This window comes from Lepidochelys kempii, chromosome 7, assembly GCF_965140285.1.
Source record: "Lepidochelys kempii isolate rLepKem1 chromosome 7, rLepKem1.hap1, whole genome shotgun sequence".
In the NCBI taxonomy this organism is placed as follows: Eukaryota; Metazoa; Chordata; order Testudines; family Cheloniidae; genus Lepidochelys; species Lepidochelys kempii.
Window position 1 is genome coordinate 1,346,447 of NC_136386.1, and position 26,163 is coordinate 1,372,609.

The 26,163-nt window shown below is 62.1% G+C and overlaps 1 protein-coding gene across 5 annotated transcripts in view; it reads left to right on the forward strand.

The window, feature by feature from the left end:
• Window positions 1-26,163, forward strand: part of USP19 (ubiquitin specific peptidase 19) — a 48,095-nt gene that overhangs the window by 20,186 nt on the left and 1,746 nt on the right. Inside the window, exons 3-26 of one of the 5 annotated variants that reach the window (XM_073350848.2) lie at window positions 268-396; window positions 1,533-1,666; window positions 2,130-2,507; window positions 3,259-3,508; window positions 3,829-3,985; window positions 4,099-4,170; window positions 4,802-4,917; window positions 5,271-5,485; window positions 5,851-6,052; window positions 6,139-6,272; window positions 7,664-7,822; window positions 7,899-8,009; window positions 8,349-8,459; window positions 8,632-8,733; window positions 9,037-9,177; window positions 10,193-10,311; window positions 10,421-10,558; window positions 10,935-11,245; window positions 11,740-11,850; window positions 12,713-12,929; window positions 13,185-13,337; window positions 14,960-15,123; window positions 15,205-15,383; window positions 17,142-18,376. In XM_073350848.2, the coding sequence (XP_073206949.2) occupies window positions 268-396; window positions 1,533-1,666; window positions 2,130-2,507; window positions 3,259-3,508; window positions 3,829-3,985; window positions 4,099-4,170; window positions 4,802-4,917; window positions 5,271-5,485; window positions 5,851-6,052; window positions 6,139-6,272; window positions 7,664-7,822; window positions 7,899-8,009; window positions 8,349-8,459; window positions 8,632-8,733; window positions 9,037-9,177; window positions 10,193-10,311; window positions 10,421-10,558; window positions 10,935-11,245; window positions 11,740-11,850; window positions 12,713-12,929; window positions 13,185-13,337; window positions 14,960-15,123; window positions 15,205-15,383; window positions 17,142-17,366 (4,028 nt within the window). In that variant the 3' untranslated portion in view covers window positions 17,367-18,376. Of the gene's footprint in view, window positions 1-267; window positions 397-1,532; window positions 1,667-2,129; window positions 2,508-3,258; window positions 3,509-3,828; window positions 3,986-4,098; window positions 4,171-4,801; window positions 4,918-5,270; window positions 5,486-5,850; window positions 6,053-6,138; window positions 6,273-7,663; window positions 7,823-7,898; window positions 8,010-8,348; window positions 8,460-8,631; window positions 8,734-9,036; window positions 9,178-10,192; window positions 10,312-10,420; window positions 10,559-10,934; window positions 11,246-11,739; window positions 11,851-12,712; window positions 12,930-13,184; window positions 13,338-14,959; window positions 15,124-15,204; window positions 15,384-17,141; window positions 18,377-26,163 lie in introns of those variants that run through there. The other 4 variants (XM_078853529.1, XM_078853528.1, XM_078853530.1 and 1 more) reach the window with 4 other exon arrangements.

Sequence of the window (26,163 nt, forward strand, 5' to 3'; positions counted from 1 at the left end):
TTGGGGCGCTGTGTGTGGGGGGCGATAACGATTCTGCCTGGCTCTGTGCCCGTGGGGCTTCCCAGCTGCGCCCGTACTCGCCCCCTTCCCCATGGGCTCCCATTAACCCCTTTCTGGAGTGTGCTGAGTGCCTCTTTGCTCCCCAGACCCAGAGCTGCCATTGGGTCTGGGATTGTGCTCCCCCAGCCACAGAGCTGGCAGCTCAGTGCTGCCGGCCCCCTGGGGTTTCCTGGGCAGGTGAGTGACGCTGTCCCTCTGTTGTTGCAGACCTGCTGCTGGACTGGAAGCAGAACGCTGACGAGGTCATTGTGAAGCTGAACTTGGGCAGCGGGCCCCTGAAGGTGGAGGAGGTGGATGCTGCGTTCACAGACACCAACTGCATAGTCAGGCTGCCAGGTAACAGCTGCAGAGCTGGCAGCAGCCAGCCGCTCCAGGCAGGATCATGGCCAGCGCCTGGAGAAAGACACAGCAGCTCCCGGTGAGCGGGATGCCCCGTCCCTGGCTCACATGGCTGTGCTTGGCCGTGTCCTCCACTGACCAGAGCACAGTGCCATGCAGGGCAAAGGGGCGGGGGGAGAAGAAAGCACTCGATAGCATAGGTAACCCAGAGCAGTGCGTGGAGCTGGGCTCCTCTGCACTGGCCACATACTCTGTGCTTCCTGCAGACCCCGCCCCAGGTACAGACACCGTCTGGCCTGCCCAAGATCCACTGACCTCGCTGGGAACAGCTAGCTCCAGGGCGCCAATGGGAGAGGCTGCTCGCGGGTTGGTTCAGGGCATAATGGAGACATCGCTCCTGGTACCTGCCCAGCCTGTCGGGGATGCCCCCTCTGCACAGGAGATGACAGAACATGGAGGCTAGTCCCAAATCAAGAGCTGAAACCTTGAGTTGGTCTGGGGGCCCATCCCTGTGTGGTCCCAGGAGGCAGGCGTCCCCAGCCAGAGAGGAAGCAGCAAGTAACCCATGCGTGGCTGAGCAGTGAGGGCTGAGGTGGCTCTGCCGGGGAGCTGCCCGGGGGCAGAGGATGTGGGGTGTGATCCCGAAGGGAAGAAGTGGTGCTTTGCCTAGCAGCAGGTGAGCTGCAGGCCCCGCGTAGGCAGGGGAGGAGAGGAGGGAAGCACGCTGCAGAGCGTGGGCGCAGGAGGCGTACGGCACTCTCGGGAGATGGTGTGCAGCAGTCGCTGGGATTCGCCCCCCTACGCAGCAGTGGCAGAATCCCTCCCCGGGGCTTACGCTGGCAGGGCTGTGCGGGAGCAGGCGACGGGGCGGGGTGATGCGGAGATGGGGTTGGCGATGGCTGAGAGCCACTCAGCCCCTCTGCAAAGGCCGTGTTGGGCCGGCCAGCGGCAAAGGGGAGCCGGCTCGCTGCTGCAGCACCTTTGGCAGAGTCCCCGGCAGGAGGCGCTGAAGGCCCGAGCTCTGTCCAGAGCCCTCTTTGGAGGGACTAGGCCCCACGGAGCAGAGCCCCATAGCCTGCAGCAGCGCCTGCCTGTGCCCACCCCAGCTGTGAGGTCCCTGTTTGTGCCCACAGATGGCCGCCAGTGGAGTGGCGAGTTCTATGGGGAGATCGAGAGCTCCTGCAGCAAAGTCCAGGGCAAGAAGGGCAACTTCCTGCAGCTGGTGCTTCAGAAGAAGATCCCCCTGCACACCTGGGCTTCGCTCCTGGTAAGGCTGCTGCAGACTCTGGCCACGCACCTCTCTAGGCCTGTGAACCTGCCGCAGGGCCCACTGGAGATGAGGGGAGAGGGAGCTGAGCTCACCCTTCGCCCCCAGCTCTGTGAGCTGCCTTGCCTGGGCAGCAGCCCTGCTGAGCTCCCCTGGGCTGGGAGGGGTGGTTGATCACCATGGGCGTCTCGGTGTGACCCACTGGATGGAGAGGCCCGGCTGAGCTCCCCTGGGCTGGGAGGGGAGGGTGGGCACCGCGGGCGTCTCTGTGTGTCCTGCGGACGGAGGGCCTGGCTGGTGGGAAGCTGGCCATGCCTCTGCCGATGGCATGGTGCTGGCAGTGCCCCTGAGCCCGCAAGCAGCAAGGCTGGTGCAGGTTCGTGTCCATGGCCAGGGGAGGGCCCCATTTGGCCCAGTGCCCTGGCTGTGCAGCTGTCCCAGCGGGCCCCATTACCTTTCCCAGAAGAAGCAAAAGGACGGATCCAAGGAGCTAGCCAAGGGGGCCGTGAGCCAGGAGAACGGGAAGGAACAGCCCCCGCCCGCACAGACTGCCCCCGAGGAGCAAGCAAGGAGCAAACGGGAGTTCCCTAACTCGAAGCGAGCTCTAGGGAGGGGTGAGGCCCCAGAAGGGAAGAGCCCGGCCAGCCCTGGGCTGCAGAGCTGGCCCAGCACCAGGCGGTCCGGGTACCTCAAGGTGGCTCTGATGGAGGAGGAGCCAAATGCCAAGGTTGCTGGGGGCTTGGAGCCTGGCAAGGAGCCCAGTGGGAGAGGGGGCAGCCGGCAGAACAGCCAAGCAGCCCACAGCGATGCTGCCACGGACCTGACCCCGCCTCTGGTGAAGGTAAGTGGGGGCATTGGGGAGCCTGCTGCCCCCCTCACAGGTGTTGTCCTGCCCCATCCCCTCTCCCGAGGATCTGGAACCCCTCATTTTCTTGGGGGTGGCAGGCTCCCAGTGGTGCTCCCCGCTGGGCTGGGGCATGGCTCCATGGCAGCAGGAGGATGGAAGTGGGAGGCCTGGCCTGCCACAGACTCGGGATGTTAGGCTGCTCGCTTGAGCCCCGGCTCGGGTTCTCTGTCCGGGCTGAGGTGGGCGCCCTGGGGCGGGGGCTGTGAAGGGGCTGGGCATCATGGCTCCCAGCAGGCTAGATCCCAGCAATCTCTTGGCCCCGGACAGCTGGCTGGCTTGCCAGGCTCACACCCTGGAGCCAAGGAACTCCAGAGCCCAGTGGCTGCCTGGCTCTGGTCTCTGGGCAGAGGGAAGGTGCCTGCCCAGCAGGAGCAGAGCTCTTCCTCCCCCGCTCCTGGCGCGGCGCTCTGCCCCTTGGCAGTTGTGTGGGTAGGAGCCCTGGGGCACACCCCAGGGCCCCTCCTGTGCCCCAGGAAACCCGTCACTCCTGCAGTGCAGAGTGAGTGCGGGGCGGGGGTGGGGCAGGGCAGGTGGGAACAGAGGGGGCTCCCCTTGCTTGGCAGTGGCTGGGGCCGAACTGGTAGCGTGGCTATTCAGGGCCATAGACCAGAGCTATGGCTGGACGGGGGCCGGCCCAAGTTCAGGGGGACCCTCCATGTCTCACCTTCACCCTCTGCATGAAAAGACCGAAGTGCTGCAGACGGAGCCCGTGCTTGTGGGGATGCAGCTACTCGCTGCCCCTTCAGAGAGCTTCCCCCATCACATGGCGCCCTGCCTTGAGAAGAGACCCCTGCAGCCGGCCACCTCCCAGTGCCTTCCAGCCCTTGGAGAGGGCCCCGAGGCTGTCCAGGCCCCTGCCTCCCCTCCGCTGGGCAGAGACGCTGAGAAGAGAGACTGGTCCAAAGAGGATGTTGCCCTGGAAGCAGCAGCTGATGGTAAGTGCCGAGGGGAAGGGAACCAGAGCGCTAGGTGGCAGCTCCCCGGGCCCCTCCTGTTATCAGGAGCCTGCTCTGTTTCCTTGCTGGCCAGTGGCCTGGGAACCAAGGGCGCCTGGCTCCCTGAGGGGGGTGCTGCCATCCTGCAAACAGGGGCCTGGGGCCAGAGCAGCCCACAGAGCTGTCTCCTGCAGCCTGGGAGCTCCCAGCCTGGCAGGCTCCCCTCTGAGTCCTGGGGCCCGTCTGCCTGCAACGCTGGTGGGGAGGGACTCCCAGGGCACAGCCACCTCGCGCCCCCACCTGGTCTTGTCCTGTCCTAGAGCCAGAGCCCATGGTGAGCCTGACCTTGGTGAAGAACGACTCGTACGAGAAGGGCAGTGATTCGGTGGTGGTGCACATCTACGTGAAGGAGATCCACAGGGAGACCTCCAAGGTGCTGTTCCGGGAGCAGGACTTCACGCTGGTGTTTCGGACCAGGTACTGCTGAGCACCGGGCCCAGCTGTGCCCTGCGGGGGCTGCAGCACACAGGTGCTCCCCGGTGCCCAGGCACAGCCATGTGCCCTCTGATTGCCTTCTCCTCTCCTTGCAGTGACATGAACTTCCTGCGACTGCACCCTGGCTGCGGCCCCCACACGGTATTCAGGTGGCAGGTGAAACTCAGGTACCAGGCACTGGCCCCTCAATATCCTGGCGCTCCCACCTGGGCAGCTCCTGCTCTCCTCCAGCCAGGCACAGAATGAGGACGGGACCCCTGGGTTCCATCCCCACTGCCCCAGCCTTGTGCAAGCAATGCCCCTTTGGGCGTCAAGGGGTGGAGAGCACTTGCCCCGGATGGCACTGCACACGGCAGCTCCATCTGCGCTGACCCAAACCAACGGCCTGCGAGATCCCCTCGTCAGCTGGGCCAGCGGGGCAGACAGGAGCCGCAGAGCCCTGAGAGTGCCCGGCTGGCTGCGCTCACTGCCCTGGTATGTGCTGCCCTCCGCCGAGGTGCAAGCTGCCTGGCATGTGCTCCCAAGGAAGAGAGCCCACCACAGGGTGGGGAGTGGGGGAGCAGGCAGAGCCTAACCGATGTTGGAGACAACACACCAGACCCCATCACTCCACCACTCGGGGCTGGGCGGGTCAGTGGTGGCACTGAGCTGGCAGGAGGCTGGCCCGGCCCACAGCGCCCCCACGCTGCCGACCACCTACCCTGCCAAAGATCCCAGCTGTATCGGAGCGCAGCGATCTGGCCATGGCGTAGCCCTGGCTCGTGTCTCCCAGCCCTGAGGCTGCTGTCCTGCTCCCAGGAACCTCATTGAGCCGGACCAGTGCACGTACAACTTCACTGTCTCCCGCATCAACATCTGCCTGAAGAAACGCCACAGCCAGCGCTGGGGGGGGCTGGAAGCACCAGCTGCACGAGGTCTGCTCCTTGGCTTCCCCTCGCCTTACCTCTACGGGCAGGGGCTCAGTTCCCATCTCTGCACGGGCCGGGGGGAGACGCTGCCCACATACAGTGCAGGCTGGGGGTGGGGGAGGGAGCTTCAGTAGGGGCCTGGGGGGCTCGGGCGGCTGGGGGCCCTGCCAGCTTTGGGGGAGGGGGCCAGGCGGGGGGGAGCTCGCGGGGGGCCTGCTGGCTTTGGGGGGGCGAGGGAGCTAGGGGGGCCCTGCAGCGGGCCGTGGAGTGCCAGACAGTGACTGGGGATGGGAGCGTGAGCTACTCCGCCCATGCCCACACTGCTGCTAACCACAGGCCCACCTGTCCCTCTTTTTAAGGTGCAGTGGGTGGTGCAAAGGTTGCCATGCCAACAGCCCCTACCCCTCTGGATAAGAGCCAGCCGGGCAGCAACCAGCACCCCCTGTCCAGTAAGGAGGAGGCTCGGGCAGGGGAGAAGGAAACGCCCAGAGCAGAGGACGGTGGCCTGGAGGGTGTCGTGGCCCGGACGGCCACAGAGCACGTCACAGTGAAGCAGGAGCCGCACGTTCCCTCGGTGAGCACTTGCACGATGGCGTGAGCAGGCGAGATTGACGGGGACCAGACGCCAGAGGGATGCACTCAGCTCCCTCACTGCCGGTGCTATGGGGAGTGCTCCGCGCCAGGCACCTGCAGACCCTCCCACAGCACCTTCTGCTCTGCAAGGGGCAGCACCTCCCATGGGCAGGGATGGTTCCTGCCCACAAGGCACTGAGGCCAGGGCGCTGGCTGGAGGGGAGCTCCCAGCAGGGGGCGCTGTGGGGGTGGGGTGGGGCGCTGGCTCTTTGGGGAGCTCCCAGCTGCTCCGGCCTGCCCCAGCCGAGCTCCTTGCAGCCAGAGGCCCCACTCATGCCTGTCCCTCTCTCCCATCGGCCTTGGCAGCCGAAGCCAATGTGCATGGTGCCGCCCATGACTCACAGCCCGGTGAGCAGTGAGAGCGTGGAGGAGGACGAGGAGGAGGAGGAGAAGAAGAAGGTGTGTCTGCCGGGCTTCACGGGGCTGGTGAATCTGGGGAACACCTGCTTCATGAACAGCGTCATCCAGTCCCTGTCCAACACGCGGGAGCTGCGGGACTATTTCCACGGTGAGCAGGGGGCGGTGGCTCTGCCCCTGGGGCTAGGGTGCTGCTGCGAGGGACCTGGTTCACTCTGTCCTGCGTGTCTCCTGCAGATCGCTCCTTCGAGGCTGAGATCAACTACACCAACCCGCTGGGGACGGGGGGGCGCCTGGCCATCGGCTTTGCTGTGCTCCTGCGGGCGCTCTGGAAGGGCACGCACCACGCCTTCCAGCCCTCCAAGCTGAAGGTGAGGGGGGAGCCCCCGTGCCTGGTGGGGTCATGTCATTAGTGCCAGTTCAGCTGGACTCCCAGGAAGCGGACTGTCAGACTAGCTGGGTTTCCCTTTTGGAGGCGGGGGCAGGTGGGTTGCTGAAGGCTGTCATGCTGACGTAATAGATGTTGAATGCTGCAAGGCCGCACGATAGTCTGCTTAGAACACGATAAAATGACATGGCTGAAAAGCCAGCTAACTGAGAGGGCTCAAACTGTCTTGTAACTGGGGAGTCATCGGGCGGGCGTTTCCCCAGTCAGGTCCTACTGGGAGCAGTTCTTGGCCCTTCGCTAGTTAACGTTTTTATCGGTGACCTGCAAGAAAACATCAAATAATCACTGATGAAGTTTGCCGATGGCCTGAAAATTGGGGGTGTGATAAGTCATGCAGAGGGCAGGTCAGTGATACAGAGCAATCTGGGTCGCTTGGTAAACTGGGTGCAAGTAAGCGACGTGTTTTAATACAACTAAACGTAAACGTAGCCATCTGGGAGCAGTGTTGGGGGGGCTCTATCGTGGGAAACCGCGACTCTTAAAAGGACTTGGGGTCCTGGTGGATAATCAGCTTTATATGAGCACCCATTGTGTCGCTGTGGTCAGTGAAGCTAATGCAATCCTGGGCTGTGTAAATAAGGGAACCTCGAGCAGGAGTAGAGGGAGGTTCTGTTACCTCTGCAACCACCGCTGGGATCCTGGGTCTGGTTCTTTCGCTCCCAAGGCCAGGAGGATGTTGATAAATTGCAGATGGCACAGAGCAGGGCCAAGAGATGATGAAAGTGTCGGAAACCTGCCTTGTTGTGACAGAGGCAAGGAGCTCAGTCTGGTTATCTCCCCCACGAGCCAGGCCAGGGTGAGGGAGCCCAGCCTGTCCATGCCGTTTTGGGAACAAATCGTGGGCGAGGGGCAGCGAAGGGGTACCCGACCCTGGGTCTGGAGGCTGATGCTAGACACGTCCAGGTGCCAATTTTGGACAGGGAGGGGAATTAGAACAGTTTCCTTGGGGGCGTGGAGGATTCTCCATCCCTGGCCATGGTTCAGTGGGGAGCTGGTGTTTGCTAACAGCCCTGGTCTAGCGGTTACTGGACGGCAGGTCTCTGCCCTGTGCTGGGCACGGGGCCAGACTAGGGGATCACAATGGTCTCTGCTGGCCTGGGGATCTCAGGATCCAGGAATGCCCGGCTAGCTGGGGCTGCTGCTGGGCTTTCCCTCTGCCCCTGGGCTGGGTTCCTCGGGACTGCTCTGCTGTGTCCTGGGGCCTGTGGCAGGCATGCCCGCAGCACTGAGCCCAGGCGCAGAACTGGTGCTGGCCAGCTCAAGCCAGCCTGGTGGTGCTGAGGGGTCTGCGCTCATGACCATTCCTGCTCACAGGCAATCGTGGCCAGCAAGGCCAGCCAGTTCACGGGCTACGCCCAGCACGATGCCCAGGAGTTCATGGCCTTCCTTCTCGATGGCCTGCACGAGGACCTGAACCGCATCCAGAACAAGCCCTACACGGAGACGGTGGACTCGGACGGGCGGCCCGACGAGGTGAGTGCAGTTGCTCAGGGGGCGGGCGCTGCCTTGGCCAGTGGGGCCGGGACACTGACCTCTCCCCTCCCGTCAGGTGGTGGCAGAGGAGGCCTGGCAGCGGCACAAGATGAGGAACGACTCCTTCATCGTGGACCTCTTTCAGGGCCAGTACAAGTCCAAGCTGGTGTGCCCGGTGTGCGCCAAGGTAGGGCCCAGGGCCCAGCGAGCAGCCTTCTCTCCGTGGGGCGGTGGGCACAGCCTGCTCACTGCAGGGTCGCTGGGCCGGCCACGGTGCCCGCTCCCTCAGCCATCTGGAGCCATCTGGAGCCATCTGGAGCCCACTGGCTCGCACTGCCCTGCCAGCAGAGATACTGGGTTCCTTGGCCATCACTCCTCCCGCCCCAGTGCCCAGTTGTCACCACTTCATCTGACCCCAGGGCCTCTGCCTGCTCCTCCACCCCTTGCCATCTGAGCCTTCAAGCGCAGGGCCCCTCCTCTGCGGCAGCTCTGCCCCGGGCTGATTATTCTGTCCTGTGCACTGCAGGTATCAATCACGTTTGACCCCTTCCTGTACCTGCCGGTGCCCCTGCCCCAGAAGCAGAAAGTGCTGACTGTCTATTACTTTGCTAAGGAGCCGCACAAGAAACCTGTCAAGGTAAGACCAGCCCTCCCACCATGTGGCTTCGCTCCTGGCCAGCTGGGATGGCTGGGGGCGCTCTCGGGGCCCTTTCTGGGAGCCCATCGTTAACCGAGGCGCCATGGCTCCTGGCTGGGCGGCGAGCGGGGCTGGGCGGGGCCTGGCTGACGGCCCTCTCTCTCCACGGCAGTTCCTCGTCAGCACCAGCAAGGAGAACTCCAGCGCTGCTGAGGTGCTGGACTCGGTGGCCCACAGCGTGCGCGTGAAGCCCGAGAACCTGCGGCTGGCAGAGGTGAGCACAGCGGCTGTGGGCTCAGCCACAGGCCTGCACCATACCCCTTTGTGCCTCGCTGCGCTGATGCCATCGTCTGTCCAGTCCCCCTTCCCTGCAGAGCTTGGGGCTGCCCCGCTGCATGTGGGGCGTTGTCCTGTGGCACTGCGGAGTCACGCCAGGTGGCCCTCTCCTATGGCAGCTCCTCGCTGGAGAGCACCCCAAGCCATGCCTTGGGCACAGAGTTGGGAGGGCCGGCCCGTATGCCAGCAGGTGGGCCAGGCAGCCTGCACGCAGGGCCTCACTCCCTTGCTTCCCCGGCAGGTGATCAAGAACCGCTTCCACCGCATGTTCCTGCCGTCCCACTCGCTGGACACGGTCTCCCCCACAGACCTGCTCCTGTGCTTCGAGGTGCTGTCCCCAGAGCTGGCCAAGGAGAGGGTGATGGTGCTGCAGGTCCAGCAGGTATGCAGGCTGGAGGGGGACTGGTCTCTTCAGCCACAGGCAGGGCCGAGCTTGTGACCAGACAGCTGTGGGCAGTGCCAGCTGGGAGGGCAAGGCCAAAGGGATCACTTGCCCAGCAGATGGGGCTTGCTGGCACCTTGCCGTGAGCCCAAGGGCTGCTCCTAGTCTGCACCACAGCTTCTCAAGTGCGGCCACCAGCGGCCTTTCTTCTGGGCAGTGATGGGGGGACAGACAAAGCAGCAGCCCGTCCCCGAGGCCGCCAGCTGGGGTTGGTGTCCTCCGCAGCCTCTGAGAAGAAACCAGCTGGAGGGAGGAGCAAGGAGAGTTTCCCCCCACCTTCCCCGGGGCTGTGGGGCTCAGGCTTCAGCCCTGGGTGGTAGGATGCCAGGCACCAGGGCTGCAGGCACGAGCCCCCACCGCCTCCCCCATCACCTCTGGACCCCGCTGCCACCCCCTCACCTCCTCATCCAGGGCTTCATTTCTCCCGGGGCTTGCTGTGAAAGTGATATGAACAAACATGCAAGCATCACATTTTTAACTTTACTTTCAAATAGTGGTACAGACAACCACCTCTTACCAAAAAGGCAAAAGGAACAACAACAGAAAAGATAGGAATGTGCCAAACACCGCTTTTGTGTTTCTGTTCTGTTCAGATCCAGTAAGAATAGAGACAGCTGTGTGTTATTTTTACTATCGAGTCTGCAAAACCCCCGACAGAAATGAATTGGGCACGTGTATGTGTACATTGATTGGTTTCCTACAGTTGATGAAGTATTTTAGGAACGTGTCAGAGCAGCCACCAGTAAGAGTTGGTAGCCACACTCTGAGGCCACCAAACCCTGTGCCATGAGAAGCCCTGCACGACACCTCCCAGTCTGTGATTCCCCAGGGGCGGGTGGGGGCCGCAGTGTATGCTGGGGCCAGTCACCGCCCTGGCCCACAGCTCCGCAGTGACGGTGCTGCAAGGATCCTTCCCCTGTGTGGCAGCACGCCACTGGGTCACCTTCTCCCTCAGCGTCCCCAGGTGCCCAGCGTCCCCATCAGCAAGTGCGCAGCCTGCCAGAAGAAGCAGCAGTCGGAGGACGAGAAGCTGAAGCGCTGCACTAGGTGCTACCGAGTGGGCTACTGCAACGTGTGAGTTGGTGCATGTGCCCAGAGGGGCGGGGGCGGGCGCTGGCTTGTCTGGGGCAGTGGCAGGCTGTGGAGAGGGCCCGGGAGAGACTCAGCGGGCTGTATGTTACAGGGGGTGTCAGAAAACGCACTGGCCAGATCACAAAGCCCTGTGCCGCCCTGAGAACATCGGCTTCCCCTTCCTCATCAGCGTGCCAGAGTCGCGCCTCACCTACTCCCGCCTGGCCCAGCTCCTGGAGGGCTACGCGAGGTAAGGGCGGCCGTGGGCACTGCGCGGGCACTGGCTGGGCAGCTCCCTGCACAGTAACGCCTGCTGCCACCTCGCCTCTGCACCAGGTTCTCGGGCCGCGCTGCCATTAGCCAGGCCGGTCACTGAACTCTCCCTGGCAGAGAGGTGCGGGAGGGGAGTTGCAGCCTCCAAAGCGTGGGGGTCGGTGCGGCCTGGCCCGTGGCCCCCGCCATCGCCGTCTCCGACAGGACAGAATTCCACTCGCGGGGCTGAACAGGGGCTTGGCCTGGAGCGGGCTGTGAGTGGGCTGTGATGGGGACATGCGGAGCTGCTTCTGGGCGCTGCAGCTCTGTTCGTAGTCGCCTTTCGCAGCCTGACGGCTCTTCCCTCCTGCAAGGTACTCGGTCAGCGTGTTCCAGCCTCCTTTCCAGCTTGGCCTGCAGCCCCTGCTCCCCGAGAAGCTGGACCTGCCTGCAAGGAGTAGCTGTGCGACTGCCGCCCCCAGCCCAGAGTCAGGGGATGGGGACCGGGCCCCCCACCGGCAGGAGCCCCAGCTACCCCCCCACACCTCGGAGCTGCACCCTGAGCTGGGGGACGCCAGCACAGTGCCCAGCTCAGATTTGGGCTGCTCTGAGCGCTCTCTGGAGGCGCCGGGCGAGGGCTGCTGGGAGAAGGAGCTGTCCTACGAGCGAGGCCCCAAGCCCGAAGGTAAGAGCCCCAGGGCTGCTCAGCTGCCCTGCCAGCCCCTCCCTGCCCGCCTCTCCAGTGCCCGAGCTCGCCAGCTCCCTGTGAGGGGATGCCCCAGAGCTCTCCAGGCAGCCCCTGGGGATGGCAACCCTTCCTGCTGCCCAGGGCACTCGTAGGGCAGTAGAGCCCCTCGCCTTCCCATTCTGCTGCTCTGCTGCGGCCCAGCCAGGGAGGAGGGCTGGAGGAGGCCTGTCCCAGCCACCTGTCACTCGCCCCTGCTGCAGGACAGCCTGGGAGCAAAGGGAAACTCTTCCTATCCCAGCTCCCCTGCCCCCGGCTGCTGCGGGGTAGCTCCTGGCCCACCAGGGAATGGTGGTGATCTGCCCTGGCAGAGGGAGCACTTGGTACCCACAGTCCTCCGGGGTGGGGGCCCGGAGCGTGGCAGAACTGCTCCCCTCCAGGCGGGGGCCCTGCTGCTGAGCACTCCCTGAGCGGCTGCCTTTGCCTGACCCCAGCTGCCATCCCCGGATACCAGCATGTGCCCAACGCGCTCAGTGCCCACGCCACCCAGTTCTACATCAACAAGATCGATGGAGCCAGCCGAGAACACAAGCTGGAGGAGAAAGGTGAGCCTGGCCCATCCAGCCCTCGGGGCCCTGCAGTTCAGGTTGCCTGGCCGTTCAGCTGGGGAACCTCCCCGGAGATTTCTCACCCCTGCCTGTTGGCTGGCTAACAGCTGCCCTGGCTGGAGCTCCCCTCCACAGGGCAGAGGCTCGATGCCCATGCACAGGGGAGGAAGCACAGAGCTGGTTCTTCTCCTGGCTGGCACGCATTATTCCTGTGTCAAATGGGCAGGTTATGCCCTGCCTGAGCGGATTTCCATATGCACACCCTGGCACCTGTGCAGAGAGGCCTGGGTCCTGGGCACAGCCACACTGCGTGGGTTTGACTGGGAGCCCCAGCTGGGCTGGCCACTCCTCCCTTCCCTGGGGCAGCTGCAGGGAGGGGAATGGTAGCCCTGGCTAGCAGCCATCCATTGCCAATTTCCAGCCAGAGGGAGGAAAGCCTGATGCCAGGCCAGCTCTCCCCCTTCTCCGCCACTGGCTGGACCTTGGGGTGATGATGTGGGGGGCTACCTGGGTGTCAGGGGGCTGGTGTCTGAGCCCCTTGGCCAGGATTGACGGCGGGGCCTGGAGGGCTGGTGTCTGAGCCCCTGGGCCGGGACTGATGGCGGGGCCCGGAGGGCCGGGACCGGTGGCGGGGCCCGGGGGGTTGGTGGTGGGGGCCGAGGGCCGGGACCGGTGGCGGGGCCCGGGGGGCTGGTGGTGGGGGCCCTGGGCCAGGACCAGTGGCGGGGCCCGGGGGGCTGGTGGTGGGGGCCCTGGGCCGGGACCGGTGGCGGGGCCCGGGGGGCTGGTGGTGGGGGCCCTGGGCCGGGACCGGTGGCGGGGCCCGGGGGGCTGGTGTCTGAGCCCCTGGCCATTGCAGGCGATGCCCCGCTGGAGCTCACGGACGACTGCTCCCTGGCGCTGGTGTGGAAGAACAACGAGCGCCTCAAGGAGTTTGTGCTGGTGGAGTCCAAGGAGCTGGAGTGCGTGGAGGACCCGGGCTCGGCCAGCGAGGCAGCCAGGGCTGGCCACTTCACGCTGGGCCAGTGCCTCAACCTCTTCACCAAGCCCGAAGTGCTGGCGCCCGAGGAGGCATGGTGAGGAGGGGCCGGGGGAGGCTGGTGATGGGCTCTGAGCCGTGGGCGGGCTGCAGGGTGGGGAGGGCCGTGACCGTATGCTGTGGGGCTGTGCTGCTCCGCCCCATGGCTGCCTCTGGCTGCCTGCGCCACTGGGCTGGGGGGAGGCACCCAGCAGCCTCCAGGCCCCGAGAAGCCTGGGCCCTCGCCTAGGGCCCTCTGGGGAGGGGCAGGGGGAGCCCAGCCTGCAGCGGTAACCAGCCCTGCGCCCCCCAGGTACTGCCCCGAGTGCAAGCAGCATCGCGAGGCCTCCAAGCAGCTCTTGCTGTGGCGCCTGCCCAACGTGCTCATCATCCAGCTCAAGCGCTTCTCCTTCCGTAGCTTCATCTGGAGGGACAAGATCAACGACATGGTGGACTTCCCGGTCCGGTGAGCCAGCCGCGCCCAGCCCCGGGGCCTCTTTCCCCGGCTCAGGCTGATCGCGCCTGCCCAGCAGCATTGAGGCTTGGGCAGGCTGGGGGCCAGGCCGAGCATGGGGCAGGTGGACAGCCGGAGGCAGGAGCCAGGCCGGGGGGCGGGCCAGAGGTGGGAGCCGGGGCGGGCCGGGGACGGGAGCCGGGGCGGGCGGAGGTGGGGGGCGGGCCGGGGACAGGAGCCGGGGCGCGCGGAGGTGGGGGGGCGGGCCGGGCCGGGCCGGGGACAGGAGAGCCGGGGGGCGGGGCGGGCCGGGGACAGGAGCCGGGGCGGCTGGAGGTGGGGGGGCGGGCCGGGCCGGGGACAGGAGAGCCGGGGCGGGCGGGCCGGGCCGGGGACAGGAGCCGGGGCGGCCAGAGGTGGGGGGCGGGCCGGGGACAGGAGCCGGGGGGCGGGCCGGGGACAGGAGAGCCGGGGCGGGTGGAGGTGGGGGGCGGGCCGGGGACAGGAGAGCCGGGGCGGGTGGAGGTGGGGGGCGGGCCGGGGACAGGAGAGCCGGGGCGCGCGGAGGTGGGGGGCGGGCCGGGCCGGGCCGGGGACAGGAGCCGGGGCGGCCGGAGGTGGGGGGCGGGCCGGGGACAGGAGAGCCGGGGCGGCCGGAGGTGGGGGGCGGGCCGGGGACAGGAGAGCCGGGGCGGCCGGAGGTGGGGGGCGGGCCGGGGACAGGAGAGCCGGGGCGGCCGGAGGTGGGGGGCGGGCCGGGCCGGGCCGGGGACAGGAGAGCCGGGGCGGGCGGAGGTGGGGGGCGGGCCGGGCCGGGGACAGGAGCCGGGGCGGCCGGAGGTGGGGGGCGGGCTGGGGACAGGAGCCGGGGCGGGCCGGGGCGGGCGGAGGTGGGGGGGCGGGCCGGGCCGGGGACAGGAGAGCCGGGGCGGGCGGAGGTGGGGGGGTGGGCCGGGGACAGGGACAGGAGAGCCGGGGCGGCCGGAGGTGGGGGGGCGGGCCGTGGACAGGAGCCGGGGCGGCCGGAGGTGGGGGGCGGGCCGGGGACAGGAGCCGGGGCGGGCGGAGGTGGGGGGCGGGGACAGGAGCCGGGGCGGGCGGAGGTGGGGGGCGGGGACAGGAGCCGGGGCGGGCGGGCCGGGCCGGGGACAGGAGCCGGGGCGGGCGGAGGTGGGGGGGGGCCGGGCCGGGGACAGGAGCCGGGGCGGGCGGAGGTGGCGGGCAGGCCGGGCCGGGGACAGGAGCCGGGGCGGGCGGAGGTGGCGGGCGGGCCGGGGACAGGAGCCGGGGCGGGCGGGCCGGGCCGGGGACAGGAGCCGGGGCGGGCGGAGGGGGCGGGCGGGCCGGGCCGGGGACAGGAGCCGGGGCGGGCGGAGGTGGCGGGCGGGCCGGGCCGGGGACAGGAGCCGGGGCGGGTGGAGGTGGCGGGCGGGCCGGGCCGGGGACAGGAGCCGGGGCGGGCGGGCCGGGCCGGGGACAGGAGCCGGGGCGGGCGGGCCGGGCCGGGGACAGGAGCCGGGGCGGGCGGAGGTGGCGGGCGGGCCGGGCCGGGGACAGGAGCCGGGGCGGGCGGAGGTGGGTGGGGGCCGGGCCGGGGACAGGAGCGGCAGCTCATGGTTCCCTTGTCTCCCCAGGAGCCTGGACCTGAGCAAGTTCTGCATTGGGCAGAAGGAGGAGCAGCAGCAGCCCATGTACGACCTGTATGCGGTGATCAATCACTACGGCGGGATGATTGGCGGGCACTACACGGCCTACGCCCGGCTGCCCAGCGACAAGAACAGCCAGCGCAGCGACGTGGGTGAGGAGCCAGGCCGGGCCGCACCCTGTCCGGCCGGGGCTGTGCGGGCCGTGTGCTGACCCCGCTCTCCTCTCCCCGCAGGCTGGCGGCTCTTTGACGACAGCACGGTGACCACGGTGGACGAGAGCCAGGTGGTGACGAGATACGCGTACGTCCTCTTCTACCGCCGGCGGAACTCTCCCGTGGAGAGACCCCTGCAGGGGCGCCCCCCGGAGCACCGGCCAGACATGGCCTCCGCCGCCGAGGCAACCGCCAGTCAGGTGAGAGCTGCAGGGAGCTGCTCGGGCACTGCCCCTGGCCGGGGTACCTGTGTGCGAGCTGGAGACTCCGGGCAGCCTCTCTCCCCTCGGGAGGCTGTGGTGAAGAAAGCCGGGCTTTGAGGGAGAATGTGGGGTGCAGCCACAGGCTGGGACAGAGCCGTGGGTGCTGGTCTGCAGGCACCATGGTCCAAAGGGTCCAGGACAAGTGAAGGTGCATCCTGAGAGGCCCGAAGCCTGGAGCTGGGGAGAGCCAAGGGATGGGGCAGGCGAGGGGGCAGCAGGGCCCCTCCATCCTGAGGGCTGTGCTGCGGGGAGCCCAGAAGGCCCCTGTGAGAGTTATGGAGCCTGAATCCCTGGTGAGCCAGCTGTGGAAAGGGCTCAGCAGGGTGGGAGGTGGAGGGGCCTGGAGGGAAGGCTGAAAGCAGCCCGGGGAGAAGCCAGCCTGCCTAGCGCAGTGCTGGGGAGACAGGGTTACGCGCCCCTGGAGGGGCAGCCAGTGCTGCAGCTCTTCACATTAGCAGCAGGAGGCATGGCCCCGGGTTCCCCTTCTTGGCCTGTGCACTGCCCAGAGACCCGCCGGCCCCGTGTGACTCTGCCGGCCTGCACCACTTCCGTCCACGCCAGGAGATGGCGCCACTCAGCCAGGCTGCTGGCCACTTGCTCTTGCTGCTCCCCAGCCCTGCGTGGTCTCGGAGAGGTGCTTTCCAGATACCCGCTTGGCGTGGCGCCCGGCACACCCCATGCCAGGCTGGCTCCTTGCCCGGTTCCTCACCCAGCTGGGCCTAGCTCACACCAGCTCCTCACGAGGGGCTGTCACAGTCAGCGCTGGTCTCCGCTGCCCCTCCGTGGTCGGGGCCTGGAGCAGGTGCTGCAGGAGCGCAGGTGGGAGTCAGGCTGGCTGCGCGGCCCCTGGGCTGAGCAGGCCCAGATCCGTGTGCACAGCAGCGGCTAAGGAGAGGAACTTGCGGATCATCGGCGGCTAGGGAACCGCTCGCCAGCTGGAGGCAGGGCAGGGGAGCAGCGTGAGGCGCCCGCTGGGGCGGCGTGCAGGGGGTCCCCGGCACCTGCTCTCTCAGCTTCCTGGCTGCCTGCAGCGGGGCGGCACACGGCTGCTCGGAGTCCCATCTGCAAGCAGCAGGAGGCACCAGGCTGCTCCCCCGGGTCACCGCCGCCATCCTGGGCACTCGGTGAAACATACCTGTAGAAACTGAACTGTGACTGGCTGCTCCAAGCTCTCCTGTGGCTTCAGTTGGCCATCCCTGGGAATAGTCCTCCTGTGACTGGCTGTCGTCTGACTGATTCTCGGTTCCCACCTGCAAAAGCTGGGCTCTGACTGGCTGTCATCTGACTGATCCTCTTGTATCTGGGCTGTGATTGGCTGGTGCCTGTGCCCCGCGCTCCTGGAGCCGCTGTTCTAGGATTACTCAGTCGCTGCTGGGCGCTGGGAGATGCCGTCCTGCAAAGCCAGCCTCAACTGGCCGCTGGCCTGGCTCCTCGGCCCACCCCCGAGCCCACTGAGACGCTGACCCTGCCTAGCGCCTGTCTCTGCCTGCTGCTGGAACCCAGGGAGGGGAGAAGGTGCGGGGCCCGCTGCCTGCCCGGATCACAGGCTGTGAAGAGCCGGGGGCAGCTGCGAATACTGGTGGCCGGGGGGGTGCTGCTGGCTGCTCGATGGCCAAGCTGCGCCCGGTGGGGGATGGCGAGGCGGGTTGCTGGGTATGTTCTCCCCAAGTGCTGACGCAGGTTTCCACATCGCAGGCTTCTCTGATCTGGCAGGAACTGGAGGCCGAAGAGGAGCCCGAGGCTCGCAGGAGACATGCCAGGACTCCCTGCAGGCCCCATGGCCAGAAGGCGAGCCAGGCCGCCCGGCAGCACCCTGACGAAGGCTGCCTCCGATACGTTGTGCTGGGCACCATGGCAGCCATTGTGGCACTCTTCCTAAATGTCTTCTACCCCCTCATTTCCCAGAGCCGCTCAAGATAGGCACTGGGGGGCAGCCGAGCTCCGCTGGGGCAGTGGCTAGTCCAGCCCTGAACAGTTCCAGCCGCCCTGGCGAGGGCTGCTCTGTGCCGAGGGCATTGGGACACCTCGCCAGGTAGGTGCTGGAGTGAGCCCTGCTGCCATGACACCCAGGCCTGCTCACGACCATGGAGACCTCGCTGGGCAGCCTTCGTTGCAGGATCCCGCTCTGCAGAGTACTCAGCCAGGCTCCGTCCGGCTCCTGGGGAGCAGGAACTCTCCAGGCTGCTCTGCCCTCCGGCAGCAGGTGCTCTGGGGTGCAAACAGCCAGAATGGCGGACCAGCGGAGCGCAGCTGGGCCTGGCACATGCTCCTAGCCTGGGAGGTCAGATCGCCGCTGGGGCTGCCAGCCCTGGAGATGGTGCGCACGGACTCGGGCAGGCCTTGCCCAAGCAGTAGTGAGGCTGGGACTGATGCAAGGCTTCCCTGCGTGGGTCCCCTCTACTGCAGAGCGATCTCCCGCTGAGCCTAGCGCTCCACCTTGCTAGCCATGGGCTCTGCTCCTGGCATGCTGGGTCCTGTGTGCCCGTGGCTCCAGGCGTGGTGCTGCCCGGAGGTTGCTGGCAGGCTGGCCTCAAGACCTTCACATGGGCACAGGCCCCGTCACACGCAGAGTTGTTTGGGCTCATGCCTGCTGGACTTGGCTGCCTCCCTGACAATTAGCCTGCTGGCTGTGGCGTCGTGACTAATAGTCCCCAGTGTGCAGCAGGCCTGCCTGCTCCACCCCGCACCTCCACTCGCCCCTGAGTGCCGGCCGGGAGTCCCTGTGGGCTCAGCATCTGCCACAGTTCAGCCGAGTCCAAAAGGAGCTGGTGGGAGGTGGGGCCAGTCTCTCTGCGGCGACCTGGGGGTGGGACCTTGGGAAAGCATGCCCAGCGCTGGACCCGGGGTAGGGAGTTCCTGCCAGGATGGCAGCAAAAGGCCCTCCGTTGTGTACTGTATGGACCGTATTAATAAATCCGGGCTGTTCCACCCATGCGGTGCCCATCTCCTTTCTCTGCGCCAGGAAATGACTCACCAGGGGCCAAGGGAACTGGCACCAGATCCCCCGTCTCTGCCATAATCGTGCCACTGCCTGCCACACTCTGCTCAGCCATCCTTGGGCTGCCCCTGCCAAGCTGCTCCTTACTCTGAGGCAGGGACTGCGCCCATGCTGCTGCCCAGCCTGCTGGGAGTTCATGCTCATGGCTCTGCCAGGAGCCCGCTGGCCCCACTTCTTATGGCGAACGCTCCCCCGCTCTGCGTGAGCCTGACAGCTGCATGGCAGAGCCAGCCCCGCCCTACGCTGCAGCTCCACTGAGAACAGGGCCTGCCAAGCGCCAGGGCAGAGCTTGCCCAGGCAGGTGGGGAACTGGGGCTCCGAGCATGTGTGTGCTGGGCTGGGGTGGGAGAGAAGCCCTGCTAACGCTGCAGAGGGACGTGCCGGGCTGGGGCTGGCAGCGAGGGACATCAGCAGAGCTGTGGGCTGAGCTAGGAGGACTTGGATGTGCAGAGTGGTCTGCGCCCCAGGACGGAGGCGGGACACCCAGCATGGCTCTCGGTGCATGGCGTTCTGTCCAGATTTGTGCGCTGCGCCCCCACCCGATGCAGCCCTGGCGAGTAGTCTGGTGTAGAGTGAGACGGCCCCTACGGCAGGCAATGGCAAAGACCTGGCCATCACCCACCTTCTGCAAATGCAGCACCGCGGCCCCAGAGTAGAGCCCACTGTTGGCCTCACCCCCGTCCCAGACTGCCTGTGCGCAGCCCCTGCTGTCGCGTCTGGAGCTTTGCGGGGGCTCTGCCCACAGCAGGCTCTGGCCTGGGACGGGCTGTGCCCTTGGCCCTCTTCTGGCTTCGCAGCCTGAGCTCCGCACTGCAGCGTGGCTCCTTCGCCAGGGCTGGGGCTTGGCCTTCAGCGCTCTTGGCAGCCTAGGCACCCTGCGGGGCGCCTGGCCGTGTCCTGCTGCTGCTGCTTGTGTCCCCCTCCCAGCCAGCCAAGGCCACAGGGCTCAAGTGCTGACCCTTGTCTGGAGTCTGTGAGGGACACCCCTGCCCTCGAGTCCCCTGCCAGCCGAGGAACGCTGCACCAGCCTCTAAGGGGGCGACTGGCCCAGGGCTTTCTGGATTCCGACCCAGCGCTGAGCCATGGTTCCTCTGTCCTCACGAGGAGGAAGAGGCAGGGCTGGGGCAAGTCTCCGCCCCAGCACTGGCCCCTCTGGGTCTCAGGCCTGGTCAGTACAGGTTCCAAGGACCTGCCATGGGGGCAAGGGGCAGCTCTGGGTCCGTAGGAGCTGCAGGGTCTTGCTCTTGGCCTGTGGCTTTGGCTGATCCCCACCCAGCTCCGATAGAAAAGAGACTGAGAGCCCTGCGAACTAGTGCACGGGTGGCCCTGTGGCAGGGGAGCGTGCCCCGCTGGCACACCTTCGGGGTCCTGGGCACTGCCCAAGTAGCTCCACATCCAGCCGCGGCCAGCAAGCCGAGGAGTGGGCTGGAGAGCGTGCTCACACTGTGGCGTGGCCAAGGAAGATGGACGCCTGCACTGGGCCACTGCACTCTTGCCCCAGGCAAGGGACTGAGGTCTGGCCACGGAGGAGCCTGGAGCCCCCATCACGTAGCCCAGGAGGGCCTAGCATGCTGCTTCCCCACCACGCCCAAGGCTGGCATGCTGGCAAGGAAGCAGCTGCCCCATGTCCGGCCAAAGCAGATCCTGCCCCTCCCTTGGTCTCACGAGGCAGGCCATGGGGATGGGATCCTGGCTTCTGCTCTGCTTTTCCCTTGGCACTAGCTGTTGCAGGGCCGAGCTCCTGTGGGGATGTCACAGCCAGGCGGGAGAAACACTCGTGCTCTGGATCATGGGGGCAGCCATCTGTCAGAGTCCAAGGCCACAAGGGATCGTTGTGATCATCTCTTCCAATCGCCAAGAGCAGATCCTTTAGGAAAACGTCCAGTCTTCAGTTCTGAAGTTCCAGGGATGGAGAATCCACCACAACCCCGGGAGGGGAGACTGTCCCATCAGTTAATTCCCCTCCCTTGTTTCCCCTCTGATTTTGTCTAGCTTGAATTTCCAGCCACAGGATCATGTTAGACCTTCCTCTGCTAGACTGAAGAGCCCGTTATTCAATATTTTTTCCTGTGTCGGCACTGACAGACTGGGCTCACTCACACCGGCCCAGCTCGTGGGGGAGTTAACCAGACTGAGCTCCTTGCATCTGTCACTACAAGGCAGGTTTCCAACCCTTTCATCATCTCCTGGCTCTGCTCTCAGCCCTCTGCAATTTATCAACATCCTCCTGGCATTGTGGGCACCAGAACCGGACCCAGGATCCCAGCGGCGGTCAAACCAGGGCCAAATACTGAGGCAAAATCACGTCTCTGCTCCTCCTCCAGATTCTCCTCTTTATACATCCCAGGAGCACATTAGCCCTTTTGGCTACAGCATCCTATTTGGAGCTTGTCACGGGGTCCCCGAGCGATGCTCTTGAACTGCTCCATAGAAGCCAGGCAGGACTCTGGGGGAGCCTCCTCTCTCAGAGCAGACTGTCTCCAGGGCAAGAAGCTTCCACAGCTTCGACCTTCCTGAGTCTGACCTTCGAGCATTCAGCATCCTCTGCCCCTCCATGCGCTTCCCACAGTGAGTCCGCCCAGGTGGGGTCCTGGGGCAGCCAGAGGGTTCTGCTCCCCAACTCCGCAGTCAGACGTGACTCTCAGCCAGCCAGTAAAACAGAAGGTTTATGAGACGACAGGAACATGATCTAAACCAGAGCTTGTAGGTGCAGAAAACAGGACCCCTAAGTCAGATCCATATTGGGGCCAGGGAGCCCAGAGCCCCATCTGGGCCTCCCTCTATTTCCCCAGTCAGCTGCAAACTGAAACTCTCCAGCCCCTCCTCTGGCCTTTGTCTCTTTCCTGAGCCAAGAGGCCACCTGATCTTTGTTCTCCAACACCTTCAGTTGGCCCCTTTGCAGAGGAGGGGCCCAGGCCATCAGTCGCCAGGAGAGAGGTGTCGGCCATTCTCTGTGCAGACACCATCACGCTGGCCCTCTAGGGCTCTGCCACAATCACACCCCCTTATCCCCCCACCTAGAGACTTAAGAACTGCATAGGGGAAACTGAGGAACCCACACAATATTCAGAGAAAACATTAAGAACATTCCCACTTCGTCACAGAGCTTATGCTCAGTGATTATCCACCAGGACCCCCAGATCTTTTTCAGAGGCCCTGTTCCCAGGATAGAGCCCCCCAGCCTGTGAGTACGGCCAACACTCTTTGTTCCTAGGTGGATACACTTACCTTTAGCTGCAGTAAAATGTATATTGTTTGTTTGAGCCCAGTTTGCCAACCGATCCAGATTGCTCTGTATCACTGACCTGTTCTCCTCGTTATTTGCTACTGCCCCAATGTTTGTCATCTGCAGACTTCCAGTGATTTCGTTTTCTTCCAGGTCACTGATAATTTTAACTAGCGAAGGGCCAAGAACCGCTCCCTGCAGGACCCCACCAGAAACACTGATGGTTCCCTGCATGCAATTCCATGTGAGACCTATCAGTGAGCCAGCTTTTAATCCATTTAATGTGGGCCATGGTAACTCTATAGCATCCTAGTCTGTTAATGAAAATGTTGTGCAAGGCCAAGTCATGTATCTTAGAGGTCTGTACATCAGCACTATTGCCCATAAGAACGGCCAGACTGGGTCAGACCAAAGGTCCATCCAGCCCAGTATCCTGTCTGCTGACAGTGGCCAATGCCAGGTGCCCCAGAGGGAGTGAACCTAACAGGTAATGATCAGTGATCTCTCTCCTGCAATCCATCTCCACCCTCTGACAAACAGAGGGTAGGGACACGTAGTCCTAGCCGTCACAACCTCCTCAAGCAAGGAGTTCCACAGGTTGACTGTGCGCTGGGTGAAGAAGAACTTCCTTTTATTTGTTTGAAACCTGCTGCCCATTAATTTCATTTGGTGGCCCCTAGTTCTTATGGGAACAAGTAAATAATTTTCCCTTATTCACTTTCTCCACACCACTCATGAGTTTATAGATCTCTATCATCTCCCCCCTTAGTCTCCTCTTTTCCAAGCTGAAAAGTCCAAGCCTCTTTAATCTCTTCTCATATGGGACCCGTTCCAAACCCCTGATCATTTTAGTTACCCTTCTCGGAACCTTTTCTAATGCCAGTATATCTTTTATGAGATGAGGGAACCACATCTGTACGCAGTATTCAAGATGTGGGCGTACCGTGGATTTATATAAGGGCAATAAGATATTCTCCGTCTTATTCTCTATCCCTTTTTTAATGATTCCTAACATCCCGTTCGCTTGTTTGACTGCTGCTGCACACTGCGTGGACGTCTTCAGAGAACTATCCATGATGACTCCAAGATCTTTCTCCTAATTAGTTGTAGCTAAATTAGCTCCCATCATATTGTATGTATACTTGGGGGGTTATTTTTTCCAATGTGCATTACTTTACATGTATCCACATTAAATTTCATTTGCCATTTTGTTGCCCAATCACTTAGATTTGTGAGATCTTTTTGAAGTTCTTCACAGTCTGCTTTGGTCTTAACTACCTTGAGCAGTTTAGGATCATCTGCAAACTTTGGCACCTCACTGTTTCCCCCTTTCTCCAGATCATTTATGAATAAGTTGAATAGGATTGGACCGAGGACTGACCCTTGGGGACCACCACTAGTTACCCCTCTCCATTCTGAAAATTTACCATTTATCCCTACCCTTTGTTCCCTGTTTTTTAACCAGTTCTCAATCCATGAAAGGATCTTCCCTTTTATCCCATGACAACTTAATTTACGTAAGAGCCTTTGGTGAGGGACCTTGTCAAAGGCTTTCTGGAAATCTAAGTACACTATGTCCACTGGATCCCCCTCGTCCACATGTTTGTTGACCCCCTCAAAGAACTCTAATAGATCAGTAAGACCTGATCTCCCTTTACAGAAACCATGTTGGCTTTTGCACAACAATTTACGTTCTTCTTTGTGTCTGACAATTTTATTCTTCACTATTGTTTCAATTAATTTGCCAGGTACTGACATTAGACTTACCTGTCTGCAGTTGCCCGGATCACCTCTAGAGCCCTTCTTAAATATTGGCGTTACATTCGCTATCTTCCAGTCACTGGGTGCAGAAGCTGATTTAAAGGACAGGTTACAAACCATAGTTAATAGTTTCGCAATTTCACATTTGAGTTCTTTCAGAACTCTTGGGTGCATGCCATCTGGTCCCAGTGACTTGTTACTGTTAAGTTTATCAATTAATTCCAAAACGTCCAGTGACACTTCAATCTGTGACAATTCCTCAGATTTGTCACCTATAAAGGACAGCTCAGGTTTGGGAATCTCCCTAACATCCTCAGCTATGAAGACTGAAGCAAAGAATTCATTTCATTTCTCTGTGATGACTTTACCGTCTTCAAGTGTTCCTTTTGTATCTCGATAGTCCAGGACCCCACTGGTGGTTTAGCAGGCTACCTGCTTCTGGTGTACTTAAACATTTTGTTGTTACCTTTTGAGTTTTTGGCTAGCTGTTCTTCAAACTCCTTTTTAGCTTTTCTTATTACATTTTTACACTTAATTTGGCAGTGTTTATGCTCCTTTCTATTTACCTCAGTAGGATTTGACTTCCACTTTTTAAAAGATGCCTTTTTATCTCTCACTGCTTCTTTTACATGGTTGTTAAGCCACAGTGGCTCTTTTTTAGTTTTTACTGTGTTTTTTAATTTGGGGTATACATTTAAGTTGAGCCTCTATTATGATGTCTTTGAAAAGTGTCCATGCAGCGTGCAGGGATTTCACTCTAGTCACTGTACCTTTTAATTTCTGTTTAACTAGCCTGCTCATTTTTGCATAGTTCTGCTTTCTGAAATGTCACAGTGTTGGGCTGTTGAGGTGATCGCCCCACCACAGGAATGTTAAATGTTGTTATATTATGGTCACTATTTCCAAGTGGTCCTGTTATAGTTACCTCTTGGACCAGATCCTGCGTCCACTCAGGACGAGATCGAGAGTTGCCTCTCCCCTGGTGGGTTCCTGTACCGGCTGCTCCAAGAAGCAGACATTTAAAGGATCGAGAAATGTTGTCTCTGCATTTCGTCCTGAGGTGCCCTGTGCCCAGTCCATATGGGGAGAATTGAAATCCCCCACTATTATTGAGTTCTTTATTTTGATAGCCTCTCTAATCTCCCTTAGCATTTCATCGTCACTATGACTGTCCTGGTCAGGTGGTCGATAACAGATCCCTACTGTTATATTCTTATCAGAGCCTGGGATTACTATCCAGAGATTCTATGGAGCTTGTGGATTCATTTAAGATTAAGAGTCCATCAAACTTGTAATCCCATCAAAAAATCAAGTTAGTTTGACAGGATGTTTTCTACAAACCCATATTGACTGGGATTAATTCCATGATCCTCCTTTAGTTCTGCATTAATTGAGTCCTGTGTCAGCCGCTCCGTTCTCTTGCCCAGGAACGGTGACAGGCTGACAGGCCTATAATTACCCAGCTCGTCCCATTTACCCTTTTTAAAACCTGTCACAATATGAGCTTTCTTCCAGTCCTCTGGAACTTCCCCAGTGCTCCAGGACTTACAGAAAATCCGCATTAACTGTCCAGCAGCCAGCTCGTCAGCCAGCTCTTTTCAAACTCTTGGATGCAAGTTATCTGGACCTGCTGATTTTAAAATGTCTGACTTTAGTAACTTCTGTTCAACATTCTCTAGAGATACTGGTTTGTGGGTAGTAGCAGCGTGACTGAATGAAGCAAAGGTGGTAAAGGACTCCGAACGGAGGGTGCAAGACACCATCAGAAGGCGCTTTGCGCTAGTAACCGATATTACCAAACTGGCTGCTGGTTGTTTGGCTCATCGTGGGGGTGTACTGTTTTTTTCTAGGCTGGCCTGCAAGGAAACCTCCGGGGTGCTGAAAGTTTTCTTGGGAAATGTGATCCATGATGCCGTCACTTGCCCTGGCCATGCTAAATGGAAGCCGATGATGGCCAGGGACATGGTTTATGCTCTGAAATGACTGGGTCGTACTTTCTAAGGATTCAGTGGCTAAGCCTTTCCCCTGCTTTACATGTAAAGCCAAACCATCCAGAGAGAGGTGTGGCATGGAAGGCGTGTTATCCCCACAGGAGGAGACTGTGTTCACAGGGTTTTCCACCAAATACAGAGCAGAAATATTTATAGAACTCCTCTCCCTTTTCTGCATGTTTATTGTGAATTCTACCATGTCCATCTAGTAATGGACCAATACCATTGTCAGGATTCTTTTGGTCCTAATACACTTCAACTCCTCCTTCTTGTCCTTAACTCTGCGGGCCATAGATTTCTCCTTGTGTCCCTTTGCTTCCCTTACCAAGTTTCTACAGTTCGTAGCTTCTGATTTATATTGATTACTATCAACTGCCCCTTTCTTCCATTTGTTGTGTAGTTTTTTAAAATGTATATAATATATATAGTTACCTTCACTTCCCCTCTGAACCAGGTTGGAGTCTTAACCAATGCAGCCTTCTTCCTTGCGTGTGGCTTTTTGAGCGCCCAGGACAGTGATCAGAAACCATTCCCAATGATCAGGCACGTTTTGGATTAGAATTCTTCCTTCCAGCTGATTGGCTCAGTGTCTGTCTCCCTGAGCTGGACTTGCCCCTGAGTTAACATGAATGCTGAGTTCTGGGGTCAGTCCCTCTTTCTCTGGCCAGGCCAGGCCAGGCCTAATGTCTGATTCCCAGGGGCTGGATCAACGCTTTTGAAGTGAGGAAACTTCCATATCAG